The sequence below is a fragment of the Dendrobates tinctorius genome, unplaced genomic scaffold (assembly GCF_039654945.1).
Source record: "Dendrobates tinctorius isolate UK_male_01 unplaced genomic scaffold, ASM3965494v1 ptg000219l, whole genome shotgun sequence".
Classification (NCBI taxonomy): Eukaryota; Metazoa; Chordata; class Amphibia; order Anura; family Dendrobatidae; genus Dendrobates; species Dendrobates tinctorius.
In genome coordinates, this window is record NW_027361886.1 from 4,217,446 (window position 1) to 4,235,108 (window position 17,663).

At 41.9% G+C, this 17,663-nt stretch overlaps 1 protein-coding gene across 2 annotated transcripts in view; it reads left to right on the forward strand.

Annotated features, from left to right (window-relative positions):
- Positions 1-1,143: 1,143 nt before the first annotated feature.
- The window catches only part of NCAN (neurocan), a 491,928-nt gene continuing 475,408 nt past the window's right edge, over positions 1,144-17,663 (forward strand). Inside the window, exon 1 of one of the 2 annotated variants that reach the window (XM_073555129.1) lies at positions 1,144-1,514. In XM_073555129.1, coding sequence (XP_073411230.1) covers positions 1,498-1,514 — 17 coding nt within the window. In that variant the 5' untranslated portion in view covers positions 1,144-1,497. The remainder of the gene's footprint in view (positions 1,515-17,663) is intronic. The other variant, XM_073555130.1, reaches the window with a different exon arrangement.

The window sequence follows — 17,663 nt, forward strand, 5'->3', positions numbered from 1 at the left end:
GATTTCTTTGGAATAAGACATTGATTACTGATATCAAGGTATTATCTTAGTCAACTTCCACTAACTTACATGCCAATGTAGATGACTTAGGAGTGCTGATCTTACTGATAGATTCCCTATAAAATGACACATTACCCGGAATCACAACATACAATCACAGTGCCTGCTGCCCTTCATTCTCCTGACACTGCCCCTCCCCCTCTATTCCTCAGGCAGAGAAAAGATAGAGGTGGTGTGGTTCAAATTTTCCTCACTCATGCCTATGAGGTGACTCTCGGGGAAAAGGGCGACGTTGAGGGTCACTTTAATACTAACTGTAGAGTTATTTTTACACTACCTGAATTAATGTTTTATTTCTTACAGATTCACAGCTGACACTCCAACTGCTCATTGGTCAAAAATGGCAAAATTAATATCATCAGCTTCCATCTCCTTTTCTCTCCTGCCACAACATCCCTTGCTTACATCACCATCCCGCTACTAATTCACAACCATATTCTGTGCTCCAAAGTTTCTTTGCATTGTATCGTCACCGCTGTTGGAAGATCCTATCTTGGCTCAGATCTTCAGTAACACTTATACCATGTATATAACCAGTAGTTTTTAGCTCTTGTAGGAAATGGACCTCTGATTTTGCTGCCCCGCAAGCTAGCATGAGCCTCCCTGCTCCTTTTTTATCTGTCCTTCTCCTCCCCATTACACAGCCATACAGATCAATTACTCATTCTCCATCTCACACGCTCCTGTGCAGCCTGTTATTTTAAATCCATTGATCAATTTTTTATCTCATCTCTTCCTATCTCTGCATTCCCTTCTGAATGCACGACCCATTGTTCATTTAAATTCCCTTTCAACATTATAAATTGTCTATCTGCCTAGCCTGCCATTGCACCTTTCCTGCCCTTTACAGACATTCCCTGTGTCTTCTATTAAGTGCACACATTGTGAAACTTGCAGGCACAGTAGGAGGGGAAAGAGTTAATTCATCGCATAAAGACATATCCTAATAGATGCCCTGTAGATGTTGGTTTTTATAAACTTCCCCCCACACATGGTAACAACCCCCCCTGCAGTGCAGCCCCTGGACCCCTCACCGGTCTAGATAATAAAGGGTGCAGCTAAATCCCTACGCATGCTCATTCCACATTCCCCCTACTCCGCTGCCTCCTCTGTGCAGAGCGGTATCTCTCCAGCTCACATCCTATTGATCCCTGATGGGATGCTCTGTGACAGAGGTAGGGGATGCCCAGGGGTCCTGTGTGTGCAGCCTTTAACCTTAGACCCCCTCCTTCCCCAGTCTGCAGATGTGAGGAGGATACAGAGGAGCTCACACCCCTTGTAAGAGCTGGCTCTCCTGCAGCATCCCCTGTCCCTGGTACCCAACCAGCCCTGGATGCCTGATCAACCTCCAGTGCTCCCACAGCAGAGCGCACCTTACCTACCTGACTCCCATACCGGCGGAGGGCTTGGTCCATGCATTCCTGAGGGCTCCATACTATGGCTCATCCAAGCAGGTAATTATTACGCTTTATTATTTCTCTCCCCTGATGGAACACACAAGACCCTTGTTTATTTAGGATTACTATGAGCTAAGTGCTTTCGATTGTCCTTATAAAATCCCCCCCCGTGCCCACCGGTGCGCTGCTTTAGCAAATATGTTTTAATAGGATTTCGGCTCTGTTGCTCTGCCATTTTATAAAATGCAGTGTGTTTTAGATAATCCCTTATCGCTTTTATTAGTGCTGGAGCCTTGAAATTAGATGGATTATTACTAATTGTTAATGGTTATGGTTAGAGTCATCATTTCAATTTGAAGAGTAATACAGAAGAATTTATTACAATGCAAATAGAGATAGCGATGCCAAATATAATGAAGCATAATAAGTAATAAAAAAGAATTCCTTTGTATATTTCCAAGCTTCTTGCTCAAAAGACTGTATTTTTATAGCTTCTTATGTTATCAATATGAATGCAATTATGTATATGTATATATGGATACACACATATCTACAAACATATATATATATATGTACGTGTGTATTTATATGTGTATACATATGTGTGTTAGAAATCGGACATAAATGAGTGAGTGGTTATATCCAGCATCTACACAGTTAACTTACCACAATTTGCTTGACAATATAAATTGATATGGATGCAAAAAATGAACTTTTAAAGACTTTAAAACCACCTGTGTATTACATTGTATGTATGTGTGTCTTTCTTATGGCAGGCTGGCGTTAATGAATAAATGATGTGTGCTTTTTGTTTAGACGCCGACAACATGTTGCTGGAATCTAGATTCCATGTTTGTAGTAGACAAGCCTGCTGTGAGGAATGTCTCCAGAATGCAGAATGACTCCAGAGTCATCAAGGCAAAATGTGCAGATACATGTCTTTTTTATGGACCTATGGGGATGGAGAGGTATCTATTGTGACAACAGAAAACCAATATAATTGGCATTTGTCAGTCTATCTTTTCTTCATGTGGAGCAGGTGGGCTATTAGATTCCTGTTGGCAGTCCTAGTGAAATTAATAGAGGGTGAGAAGAAAGGAACATGCACCACTGAAGTGTTCATCATAACACAGACGTGGGAATTACCCATTCATGTTACAAGAAAACAGGAATAGCGGAACTGAAATTAAAAAAGATAAATACCAGAAATACATTAGATATAGATAGATAGACAGGTAGATAGATAAATAGATAAATAGATAGGTAGAAGGATAGATAGATGGATAGATAGATAGAAGGATAGATACAGTTGTGGCTAGTGTTGAGCATTCCGATACCGCAAGTATCGGGTATCGGCCGATACTTGCTGTATCAGAATTCCGATACCGACTTCCGATATTTTTTCAATATCGGAATTCGGCATCGGAATCGGAATTCAAAGTTGATTGACAGACTGACGTCATCATGATGCGCGGTGTGTGCGCATCATGATGCGCCGTCATTTCGGGCCTTCCGGGGGTCTCTGCCGGCCTGCCGGGGGGCTGTGCCGGCCTGCCGGGGGGCTGTGTGGACTGCCCGGGGTCTGTACCGGCCTGCCGGGGGGCTGTGCCGGCCTGCCGGTGGTCTGTGCACCCTGTGGGGGTCTGTACCGGCCTGCCGGGGGGCTGTGCCGGCCTGCCGGTGGTCTGTGCACCCTGTGGGGGTCTGTACCGGCCTGCCGGGGGGCTGTGCCGGCCTGCCGGTGGTCTGTGCACCCTGTGGGGGTCTGTACCGGCCTGCCGGGGGGCTGTGCCGGCCTGCCGGGGGGCTGTGCTGATGTCCGGGGGTCTGTGCAAGCATCGTCCGATGGGACTACAAGTCCCATCGGGCGATGCCTGCTACCATGACAGTGATTGACACATTAGCCAATGATGGGACAGTAGTAGTCCCATCATCCGGCTAATGTGTTAAATGTAAAAAAAAAAAAAAAAAATACTACATACATACTACATGCATGCTACATACATACTACATGCTACATACATACTACATATATACTACATACATACTACATACATGCTACATACATACTACATACATACTACATACATACTACATGCATGCTACATACATACTACATGCTACATACATACTACATGCATGCTACATTCATACTACATGCTACATACATACTACATATATACTACATACATACTACATACATACTGCATGCTACATACATACTACATACATACTACATACATGCTACATACATGCTACATGCATGCTACATGCTACATACATACCACATACATACTACATACATACTACATACTACATATATACTACATGCATGCTACATACATACTACATGCTACATACATACCACATACATACTACATACATGCTACATACTACATACATACTACATACATACTACATGCATGCTACATACATACATGCATGCTACATACATACTACATGCCACATACATACCACATACATACTACATACATACTACATACATACTACATGCTACATACATACTACATATATACTACATGCATGCTACATACATACTACATGCTACATACATACCACATACATACTACATACATGCTACATATATACTACATGCATGCTACATACATACTACATATATACTACATGCATGCTACATACATACTACATGCTACATGCATGCTACATACATACTACATGCTACATACATACCACATATATACTACATACATACAATACATTCATACAATACATACATAGACATACAGTACATATAACATAGAGTAACATACTTACCAATACTTGTCACATTGTTCCCCGAAGCCATTGTCGTCTACGGAATAAATATTAACATAACAAACCACAAAAATACTCACCCACGATCCGAAGCAGTCCACGAGTGTGTCCCACGACGATCTTGGGTAGAGAACTGCAGCATCAGATGATGCTGCCGTTCTCTACGGGCTGCAGGAATCCAATGACGGAAGGTAGGTATCCTTCCGCACTGTATTCCTCCGCCACTTAAAAAAAAAAAAGTCCCTAGTCTCACTTTATGCCATTGCTGCGTGGGAAATTCCCACACAGCAATGGCATAAAGTGAGACTAGGGACTTTTTTTTTTTTTAAGTGGCGGAGGAATACAGTGCGGAAGGATACCTACCTTCCGTCATTGGATTCCTGCAGCCCGTAGAGAACGGCAGCAACAGCTGATGCTGCAGTTCTCTACCCAAGATCGTCGTGGGACACACTCGTGGACTGCTTCGGATCGTGGGTGAGTATTTTTGTGGTTTGTTATGTTAATATTTATTCCGGAAAAGACAATGGCTTCGGGGAACAATGTGACAAGTATTGGTAAGTATGTTACTCTATGTTATATGTACTGTATGTCTATGTATGTATTGTATGAATGTATTGTATGTATGTAGTATATATGTGGTATGTATGTAGCATGTAGTATGTATGTAGTATGTATGTAGCATGCATGTAGTATATATGTGGTATGTATGTAGCATGTAGTATGTATGTAGTATGTATGTAGCATGCATGTAGTATATATGTAGTATGTATGTAGCATGTAGTATGTATGTAGCATGCATGTAGTATATATGTAGTATGTATGTAGCATGTAGTATGTATGTAGCATGCATGTAGTATATATGTAGTATGTATGTAGCATGCAGTATGTATGTAGCATGCATGTAGTATGTATGTAGCATGCATGTAGTATGTATATGGTATGTATGTAGCATGTAGTATGTATGTAGCATGCATGTAGTATATATGTAGTATGTATGTAGCATGTAGTATGTATGTAGCATGCATGTAGTATATATGTAGTATGTATGTAGCATGCAGTATGTATGTAGCATGCATGTAGTATGTATGTAGCATGCATGTAGTATGTATATGGTATGTATGTAGCATGTAGTATGTATGTAGCATGCATGTAGTATATATGTGGTATGTATGTAGCATGCATGTAGCATGCATGTAGTATGTATGTAGTATGTATGTAGTATATATGTAGTATGTATGTAGCATGTAGTATGTATGTAGCATGCATGTAGTATATATGTAGTATGTATGTAGCATGTAGTATGTATGTAGCATGCATGTAGTATATATGTAGTATGTAGCATGTAGTATGTATGTAGCATGCATGTAGTATATATGTAGTATGTAGCATGTAGTATGTATGTAGCATGCATGTAGTATATATGTGTTATGTATGTAGCATGCATGTAGCATGCATGTAGTATGTATGTAGTATATATGTGTTATGTATGTAGCATGCATGTAGTATGTATGTAGCATGCATGTAGTATATATGTAGTATGTATGTTGCATGTAGTATTTATGTAGTATGAATGTAGCATGTATGTAGTATGTAGTATGAATGTAGCATGTATGTAGTATGCATGTTGTATGTATGTAGCATGTAATTTTTTTTTTTTTTTTTTTTTACATTTAACACATTAGCCGGATGATGGGACTACTACTGTCCCATCATTGGCTAATGTGTCAATCACTGTCATGGTAGCAGGCATCGCCTGATGGGACTTGTAGTCCCATCGGACGATGCCTGCACAGACCCCCGGAGCCTGCACAGCCCCCCGGCAGGCCGGCACAGCCCCCCGGCAGGCCGGCACAGCCCCCCGGAGCCTGCACAGCTCCCCGGCAGGCCGGCACAGCCCCCCGGAGCCTGCACAGACCACCGGCAGGCCGGCACAGCCCCCCGGCAGGCCGGCACAGACCACCGGAGCCTGCACAGACCCCCTGGCAGGCCGGCACAGCCCCCCGAAAGGCCCGTACAGACCCCAGAGAGGCTGTACAAGGGCAGGAAAGGGTTTTTCTTATTCCGATACCGGAAGTCCCATAGACTTGAATGGGACTTCCGGTATCGGAATCGGCGATACCGATACTTTTTTTAAAGATCGGCCGATACCATCCGATACGATACTTTGAAGTATCGGACGGTATCGCTCAACTCTAGTTGTGGCCAAAAGTATTGACACCCCTGCAATACTGTCAGATAATACTCAGTTTCTTCCTGAAAATGATTGCAAACACAAATTCTTTGGTATTATTATCTTCATTTAATTTGTCTTAAATGAGAAAACACAAAAGAGAATGAAGCAAAAAGCAAAACATTGATAATTTCACACAAAACTCTAAAAATGGGCCAGAGAAAAGTATTGACACCTTCAGCCTAATACTTGGTTGCACAACCTTTAGCCAAAATAACTGCGACCAACCGCTTCCGGCAACCATCAATGAGTTTCTTACAATGCTCTGCTGGAATTTTAGACCATTCTTCTTTGGCAAACTGCTCCAGGTCCCTGATATTTGAAGGGTGCCTTCTCCAAACTGCCATTTTTAGATCTCTCCACAGGTGTTCTATGGGATTCAGGTCTGGACTCATTGCTGGCCACCTTAGAAGTCTCAAGTGCTTTCTCTCAAACCATTTTCTAGTGCTTTTTGAAGTGTGTTTTGGGTCATTGTCCTGCTGGAAGACTCATGACCTCTGAGGGAGACCCAGCTTTCTCACACTGGGTCCTACATTATGCTGCAAAATTTGTTGGTAGTCTTCAGACTTCAAATGCCATGCACATGGTCAAGCAGTCCAGTGCCAGAGGCAGCAAAGCAACCCCAAAACATCAGGGAACCTCCGCCATGTTTGACTGTAGGGACCGTGTTCTTTTCTTTGAATGCCTCTTTTTTTCTCCTGTAAACTCTATGTTGATGCCTTTGCCCAAAAAGCTCTACTTTTGTCTCATCTGACCAGAGGACATTCTTCCAAAACATTTTAGGCTTTTTCAGGTAAGTTTTGGCAAACTCCAGCCTGGCTTTTTTATGTCTCGGGGTAGGAAGTGGGGTCTTCCTGGGTCTCCTACCATACAGTCCCTTTTCATTCAGACGCCGACAGATAGTACGGGTTGACACTGTTGTACCCTCGGACTGCAGGGCAGCTTGAACTTGTTTGGATGTTAGTCGAGGTTCTTTATCCAACATCCGCACAATCTTGCATTGAAATCTCTTGTCAATTTTTCTTTTCCGTCCACATCTAGGGAGGTTAGCCACAGTGCCATGGGCTTTAAACTTCTTGATGACACTACGCACGGTAGACACAGGAACATTCAGGTCTTTAGAGATGGACTTGTAGCCTTGAGATTGCTCATGCTTCCTCACAATTTGGTTTCTCAAGTCCTCAGACAGTTCTTTGGTCTTCTTTCTTTTCTCCATGCTCAATGTGGTACACACAAGGACACAGGACAGAGGTTGAGTCAACTTTAATCCATGTCAAATGGCTGCAAGTGTGATTTAGTTCTTGCCAACACCTGTTAGGTGCCACAGGTAAGTTACAGGTGCTGTTAATTACACAAATTAGAGAAGCATCACATGATTTTTCGAACAGTGCCAATACTTTTGTCCACCCTCTTTTTTATGTTTGGTGTGGAATTATATCCAATTTGGCTTTAGGACAATTCTTTTTGTGTTTTTCATTTAAGACAAATTAAATGAAGATAATAATACCAAAGAATTTGTGTTTGCAATCATTTTCAGGAAGAAACTGAGCATTATCTGACAGAATTGCAGGGGTGTCATTACTTTTGGCCACAACTGTAGATAGATAGATAGACAGATAAATAGATAGACAGAAAGTAGATAGATAATAGATACAGTAGATATTACATAGATCGATAGATGATAGATAGAAGGATAGATAATAGATAGATAGATAGATAGATAGATAGAAGGATAGATAGATAGAAAATAGATAGATAATAGATACAGTAGATATTACATAGATCGATCGATAGATAGATGATAGATAGAAGGATAGATAATAGATAGATAGATAGATAGATAATGGACAGATAGATAGAAGGATAGATAAATAGAAAATAGATAGATAATAGATACAGTAGATATTACATAGATCTATAGATACTGTAGATGATAGATAGATAGAAAGATAGATGGATAGAAAGATAGATGGATAGATAGATAGATAGATAGATAGATGGATAGATAGATGATAGATAGATAGATAGATAGATAGATAGATAGAAAAATAGATATGGGATAGATAGATAGATAGATAGATAGGTAGATAGATGGATAGATAGATGGATAGATGATAGGATAGACAGATAGGAAGATAGATAGATAGATAGATAGAATTACATATTATTGATCCTAATTTGTCAGCACCTGTGCACATTTCCATGACGCCTGCATATATTAGGAATTACAGTAGATCAGATCAGGAAACATGGCTTCCATATAATGGGTCGAAAGCTCTCCAGTTTCAGCAAATCCTCTTTGTGGAGGCTCATTCGTTGCTTCTTTTTGTTCTGTGCATGTTCCATTTCTGTGAAATATGTGCTAAGCAACATTTTGGGATTACAGGCGCAGGCCGTGACCCATTACTGTGTAATAGAGATCCCATAAATCCTGAGCTAGAGGTCACTCATAAGGGGACACTATTAGTATTAATAATACATTCAGCGATTCCATGCAGTCACTAAACCTGCAGCCGGGAGACAAGGTGCAGTCACATACCAGAAGATACAAGGAATGCTCTCTGCTTGTGCTGATTACTTTTAATGGTGGAATAATTGGCTTTTATCAATAGTGACAGAACTATTTACAACAAAAAAGGAAATAGAAAAGTACAGACACAAATACCTATAAATGCTGTCAATTTCTCCTCCTTGTAGCAGTCATTGGTTGAATACATTTGTAAGAAGTATAAAATCATAGTTAAGTACTTAAGTCATTATGGGAGTGAAGTAAGGGCTTGAATCAATAAATGTGAATATGTTAATCTTCCTTCTGTTCTCTGTGGTACCCATAGAAGCGCATTTCCGTACCCCGGCTTCCAGATGAAACCTATTAGGACTTACCTACATGACTGCTGACAGGTTTTGACATTATAGTACTTTATACAATAGAATTACTAGCTTTCTTTTACTGAAGACTCTCCACTGGAAATGACTTGAGAGTGACATAGACGAGTCGCAATGACATTAGATATTGTTATTTCCTATGGGGCTGGCTCGTCCCAGCGACTCGTGGAGCAAAGTTGCAGCATTTAGCTCTCATATCCATTCATGTGGCTTTTTACATCTGCAATGATTACACTGTATTGATTTTATTTTTTTTTTTTACAACTAAATAGATCCAAAACCCTGTGCTGATTAATTGAATAGCTGGTGGCTCTCCATGTGTCTGCTGCAGAGCTCTAGCTCCCCAGTATAGAGATAAAGGGGTTGTGTCAATTTCACAAAGAGCTTGTAAAAGCGAGCAACTCTGCAATTGAAAATCTAGAGGGATTTTTAATGTTATAGTGTATGGCTCATTGCCATGGTTACCAGCCACCTCTGCAGTCTCATGGTGGCCAATTACTTAGGCAAGGAGTGTTAAGAAAGATCAGGCCCTTTGCTTTAGTTTCCAGCCAGATTCCTGAATCCAGCAGCTTTAGTGCCCCTATGCTTTTCCCATACAAAGCTGCCTCTGCTAGCAGCCTGAAGGATACTACAGTTTAGACCAGCGGTGCGACCAAGCCGCTAGTCGGAACCGTTACTCTTCTGGGGTGCTCTGGCCCCAGCAAAGCAGGAAACCGGGGCAGTGATTTGCTGAAGATTCATCTTGAGCCAACCCATTATGGCCTAGTCTTTTAGATCTTTATTACATGTGCAGATACAGCCAACAAAGTGTGCATGGCTGTTTTCCGAGCTCGTAGAGCCATCAATAGAGAGCACTATATATGCCATGCACCTCTGCCTTGACAGCGGCTGCAGGACAGGATAAGGGTCATGACTTATAGATATCGGATGGATCTCCACTCCATGTTAAAACCACCATAACTACAGTAAACCAAGGCACTAGAATAAATACACAACACATTATTTTGGTTGTCAAAATGGCCACAGCTTTATTTAAATCACCGGATTAAAACAATCACAGTAGGAGTCAGGTGAAGTGCTAGTACATTGGGATTCCCAAGTACTGTGATATCCCCATCTGTCTGACATACAGAACCAGGACAGACAGCCATAAAGGGTCGGCACGCACTGGCTTGCCATTCAAGCAGAGCCAGTAAACTTTCAGGGCACCAATGACCCTATTATCCTCACTCCTGTGCTTAACCACTGTGCCCGCCCCTGATTGACGTTACCATTACAACGTCCTTGAGGCTGGCCACCAAAGCCGAGCCTGTTCACCACCATGAGGTTTTACATCCTCTATTAGTTAAAATGAGTCCACCTTAACTTGCCTGCAACTTCCACCTGACTTCTAAACCGCAAAGCTGTGACGGGTTATAAAGTCACATTTGACACCTTTTTTTTTTTTTTTTTTTTTTAATAAATCACTTTAGTAAACTTGTAAACTAGAAGTCCCTGCAAAAGCATTAAGGGGACTAACTTGGCAGACCTCCGACTCACAAAGAGTCATCCTACAGCACTCTGGAGAGGAAAAACCCCTGTGGAGGTAACCTCTAGGGAACCATGGCTCAAGGATTGCCCTTCCCTTGGGCTTAGAAGGTTAATGCTGTTAACTCTTTATAGCCATGATAAAATTGAATATGGATATGGGACGGACAACACATAATTTTGGTTGTCAAAATGGCGACAGCTTTATTTAAATCACAGGATTAAAACAATCACAGTAGGAGTCAGGTGAAGTGCTAGTACATTGGGATTCCCAAGTACTGTGATATCCCCATCTGTCTGACATACAGAACCAGAACAGACAGCCATAAAGGGGCGGCACGCACTGGCATGCCATTCAAGCAGAGCCAGTAAACTTTCAGGGCACCAATGACCCTATTATCCTCACTCCTGTGCTTAACCACTGTGCCCGCCCGTGATTGACATTACCATTACAACGTCCTTGAGGCTGGCCACCAAAGCCGAGCCTGTTCACCACCATGAGGTTTTACATCCTCTATTAGTTCAAATGAGTCCACCTTAACTTGTCTGCAACTTCCACCTGATTCCTAAACCGCCACCAGAGAGGCCATTTGACACCTTAAATGGCCTCAACCCCATCAGCCATGCCTAATAAAGCCATCAACCATTTCTACATGCTATGGAAAGACTGTGCACACAAGTAAAAAAAAAGAAATATTAAAATTCCAGAGCTCCGACAGATTAATTTTATCAATGCCATGCTACCAAGTTATGATCGATAATACGGTAACTACAGCAAAATAACAGTTGCTAAACATCCTGCAATGAGGATCCCATAATGGGGAATGTGGAAAGTAAACCATAATTAAGGTCGTAGCTACAATCTGAATACCTGTATAATGACATCTGTCATGCCTCAAAAAACTATTATACTGCATGTATTGTAGCCAGCTCTAATAATTCACAAATTCACAGATTTAAGTTCTAGAAACCACCGTTATTTACAGTAGCTGTGCAGTAATATTTCTTAAAGCCACTTACTATCACTACCTGAAAAGTGATGAACATATCAATAGAAAGAAATTATAAATAGGGAGTAATTAAAAACTATACACAATATAACATTAACATTATAAGTAGTAATTTAAATTAACCCAAAGCAGAAAAAGTCTACAAAGGCATTATTAATAACCCTGCCACGCCATTGTTAATTGTTTTTCATGCACTTGATAACATTTACTGTTGACCTCTCCAACTGGGTCAAAGGCATTGGAAATAGGAATATGGCCTTTCTTGGTAATGCACTTGATTACTTTACCCTTTGCCGCTCCTACTCGCTCAAGGGCACCGGGAGTAGGCATACTGCCCTTTGTGTTAATGCACTTGATTATACCCTTAGCCACTCCCATTGGCTCAAGGGCATCGGGAATAGGTATATTGCCCTTCATGTTAATGCACTTGATTACTTTACCCTTAGTCACTCCACTGACTCAAGGGCACACTGATTAGGTACATTGCTCTTCAGTTTCATGCACTAGATAACTGCATTGTCCAGATCACAACCTTGAAAGAAACATGGTTTGGTCAATGTAAACAGTCAAAAACTGTGCCTCGGCATTCTCAAGTCACATGAAAAAAGAGGGTCCTTGAAGCTATAGATTGTATTGAAATGCATGCCTACCTTGTTCTCTTCTCCCCTCCAGCCACTGTTCCTAGCTCAGAGGAGCCAATTTATTCTGTAGACATGCAAAATATGATTGCCATGACCCCAGGGACTTTACCCTAACAGGGTCCTATAAAATATAAATGCTTCTGGACATCAGGGGGCCATACCCGAGATGGTTACCCCCTCCACACCAGGGTCCATACACAAGATGGTTACGCTCCACACCAGGGGGCCATACCTGAGATGATTACCCCTCAAAACCAGGGTGCCATACCTGAAATGGTTACCCTTCCAAACCCAGGGTGGGTCATACTGTGATGAGCACCCCCCCAAACCAGAGGTCCATACTTGATATGGCTACCCCTACTGACCAATTTATAAATAACTTCAAGGACCCACTAAAAGGAAAACAAATAACTTGGTTTTTTTTGTTGCTTTGTTTTTTTGTTTGTTTTTTGTTTTTTAAATTTTTAATTCATGTTCTTATTAAAATAAACTTAAAATAAACATCAAAGCATAAATAACATTAACACGCTGGGGGGAGTCCTTGAAGCTCCCAAATCTGGTGATTACCAAACATAAAATGTACCAACAATTACTCCCAGCCGTTACCCCACTAGCTCGGGAGCACCAGAGCCACAAGGGATCCAATGTTCACTTGAATTTCCTGGTGATCCGACATCCCCTTGCCAAAACTCCCCTCCACATTTCACCAGGTCCAGAACCATATTATCTTCCAAAAAGAGGAATCCATATCCCAATGGATCCCCCAGACCAATTTCTAACCAACTTCAAGGACCCCCCCAACCACCAGGCTCCAGGTAATCCACTCAGGCCTGTGCTATCTGCTATCTTAAGTAATATAAAATAAGCACTTGGTGGGTATACAGTGATCCCTTTTTTTTAAATTATTCACGCTTTTATTAAAACAAACATACAATAAAACATCAAAGCATATATACACGCTGGTAGGAGTCCTTGAAGCTCCCAAAATCTGGTGATTACCAAACATAAAGTGAACATAAAATGTACCAACAATTACTCCCAGCCATTACCCCACCAGCTCGGGAGCACCATAACCACAAGGGTTCCAATGTTCACTTGAATTTCCTGGGGATCCGACAAACCCTTGCCGAAACTCCCCTCACCAGATCCAGAAACATATTAAATTCCAAAAGGAGGAAACCATATCCCATTGGATCCCTAAGACCATAATTAACCTACTTTAAGGACCCCTCCAACCGCACAAGATGTGGGATAAGTGAGGGTGAAAACCATGCAGTTTTTCAACCAAGGTATGCAACAGGTTAATAATGGAAAATATCCCATCGTAAGGTCCAGAAATAGACAGAGATGGGCAATGCTGCGTTTTATGCTGTAACAATAAATGAGAAGCCGTCTGCTCCTCTACAGCAGTTACAGACACACTCTAATCACCAGCTGCGCATAAATGGTAAGAAATATGTAGGTCTAATATAAGCTGCCTGCAGCCATAGGTGTGTGAGCAGAAAACTGCAAGTTCTGTATCCCAGTCACTCTACTACATACAATTACAATAGACAAGAGACAGGGCTGAAAACTGGGCCCATGATGTGTCCTCCAGAGCAATGTGCAGCCTCACACTAGGAGTGCCTCCTCACCGCCCGCCATGTGCTGAGTTATTAGTGCCCACTCAAATGTGCCGAGTTACTCCACAATTATCTATTTTACACATGATAAAACATAAACCATTCAGGCTTGTGCTAGCCACCATCTTAGGTAATATAAAATAAGCTCATGGTGGGTATACTCTGATCATGCAACATAGGAGGGAGACAATACACAGAAACAGGATGGATCTATCCGGCAGGACAGCATGTAACATAAGAGGACTAAATGCAGCAATAGCTACAGAAATTGAGCACTAAGCTGGAAATCATGTCCAGTTTATATGTACAGCCAGGAAAATGACCTGGAGACACAGGATGTCTATACCCAGCATGATCCGTATATAGCAGAGTGAGGAGTGATATCATGTATACAGACCTGTGGTACAGGTTAAGTATACAGCACAGGAATAGAGCCTTTACACATATACCACATATAGTGAGTGACCTGGTTACACTGGATCTGCACACCCAGCCTCACAGTATGTAACAGAGATGAGGTCACATACAGATCATCAGACTGGGAAGGGGGGTAATCAGCACACAGCAGGGTCAGTATACAGTGCACTGACATGAAGTGCAGCCTCTCATCATCATACATATACCATCCCCCGACTGCTCCTCTCACCAGTGTCTCTAATACATGTGACTGCCCAGCTCCACCATAGTAATGGCAGACACTGTATGTGTCCCTGCTCTGTCCTATCATACATATACCCAGAACTCTGCAGGGAGGTCACACAAAAGCTGCTGAGGTAATCTTGATCCCAGATATGATGTAGGAGCTGATACTACACTAGTACACACTACCCAATATCTGAGGTGAATGCAGAGTAGTATATCATACATGTGTAGGGAAGGTGACCTGACGGACGGACGGACTTGTCAGAATACAGAAAGGAAGGTTTGCACAGTTTGGACAGGTGTCAGTTATTACAGTGGGGTAACAACTAGGAAAGTGTAGTGGATGTGCAGTACCTTGGGTTGACCATTAGAGGGCAGGGAGGAGTGTGAGCATAGGACTTGACATCAGCTTAGGGCTTAAGAAACCGTTGGTCATGGGGGGCGGAGTTAGAGGGAATCGGGAAAGTTATAAATTTGACAGGAGGGTTCCAGAAAGTTCCAGTCCCCAGGGGGAGCTCAAGTGATGAGGACACTGTGACAGCTGTGGCACTGTGAGGAAAACCCAACCAGGGGGACTGAGGAGAGAGAAAGTCAGGGGGGTGGTCCTGACACGAAGACCGCAATACAGACGAGTCACAGAGGTAAAACATACCATATTGAGGAAGACGTCTGACCAGTAAAATTACTGTTGGTTTACGGGCCTAAGGCAGCCACAGTGATGGACCTGTCAGGAGCGTCAATAAGCGAAAAGGGACAGTACGTACATATACGTCCTTGGTGAAAAGTACGGTGTGTAATGTGTATTGTAACCGGAGGGCCTTGAAGAGAATTGCGGTGTGCTGAGAGGCCGTCAGGTGGACGGCGAGAGAATAAAACTTGGACCTGTTGCACCCGAAACCTGCCTCCAAATTGTCTCTGTTACGTCTCTGCGCGGTAAAAGAGGGACCACCCCCAGTCCGGCCCACCAACCCTACACATGTCTGCAGGGAGGTCACACAGAAGTTGTCTCACAGTCTGTGAGGAAAATGTAGCATGCACATGAGGGACATGGCAGCTACATGAATTGCTGAGGTAATATTGATCCCATACATAATGTAGGAGCTAATACTACACTAGTACATGATGTCTGAGGTGAATGTGCTCCTATCAGCTATAATGTGAGGTGATAACCCCAGTATTATACTCCCTGAAGCTGCAGACATGCTTCCTCCTGTTCATCCTGTGTAAGAAAGAGGGAGAGACACAGATTTCCTGCTCTATATAAGCCCCACCGTCCTCACAGTAACCCCCCAGGCACAGACATACTGTGCTTCTTACTCTGAAAGCAACATCACTCGTGCTTAAAATCTACACCACTATACCAAAAAAGCTGCAGGAGTAAAGGTCCACCCATCCCCAAGTCATGTCCTCCTCCGCCTATGGCTCCAGTGGTTTCTTTCACTAGTTAGGTATACCGCCCACATCTGTCAGATGTTCCTGACATATCCTGTGGATATCACATAAATGTCTAAGATGAAAATGCCCCTTTAATTGTTACAGTTCACCTCTGGGGGAAGCATAGCAATTTATAGAAGACAGATGTATTATTAAATTAAAAAGTTTACCCTAGTGGCATCTCCACTGATCAATTGGTAGCAGCTCTGACACTGGCTGGATGTAATTTGTGTATGGAGAAAAAGATTACAGCTCCGTATATTGTTTAGATGCCCTTATGGGTACTGCGGATCAGCTCCTATTCACTTGAATAGGAGCTGATCTGAAGTAGCCGGGAATGATCACTAAAAAGTGCACAAAGCTCCGGTATTTTACTCCATACACTGTTTACATGTGGTCGCTGCTGGAGCTGGTAACAACTGATCGGGGGGTGGGGGGTGCCAAGTATTGGACTCCCACTATTTGATATTGGTAACCTCTCCTGAGGATAGCTAATCTGGAGACAACCCCTATAATGCATACCTCTTGTTTCAGGTGACTTTTAAGACTACTGCTAGCTGTCATGTTTGTGTACATGAGGAATGAGACCATTTTTGGCCAATATGTAACTTGCAGTTTACATTTTTTACCAGTTTTTCTTCTCAAAGCCCTATTTCTAATTTTCATTTGTGTTTGACTAAGACACTAAATATTATGACCTCTTTCTTACACCGTACACAGAGAGAGATAGATGGTTGCATGCTCTTCTCTGTCTGTAGTACACAGACAGAAGGAAAAACAGCATGGCAGAAAATATCCAGCAGTACTGAGCTGTGTAGCTGTGAATCAAGCCCTTATGTTAAATACATTTGCTGAAAGCTGCAGCACAATCTGCCTGTGCCTGCCTGGTTTCATATTGTGCTGAGTCCTAATAACTGCTCTCCCCCATCTCCATTCTATAGAGTAAAATAGGAAATGTAACAAGATATATTACAAAGTTTCTTATATCTGATTGTATTATTGATTTATTTAAGTAAGCATTGTATAAATTCATCCTTAGTATGATATCTTTCATGTTGACTGCCAGTGAAGCTTAAATTCATTCTGTGACTGTGAAAGAAAGCAGATGATTTGGGGATTCAAAATCAACCAACTAACATTTTGAGATTAATAAATACAGATTTTTAAGCCCATTTAGAGACACTTATACTTTAAACCATGTGCAAAATTGGAAAGTAAATGAATTTGGAAAAGTTGCCCCTGCAAGGTCAGTAATGTAGAATCTTATTTGATCTCATAGTCAATAAATATGTTATAGAAAAAGTTAGGCTTTCGTAAATGAGTTCATGTTTGAACTTAAAGGAGATAGGTCATGCTGCCATGTTTTCTATGGTAGTACTGGAGAACCCAGCAATTGTCCTTTATGTTATTTCATATGG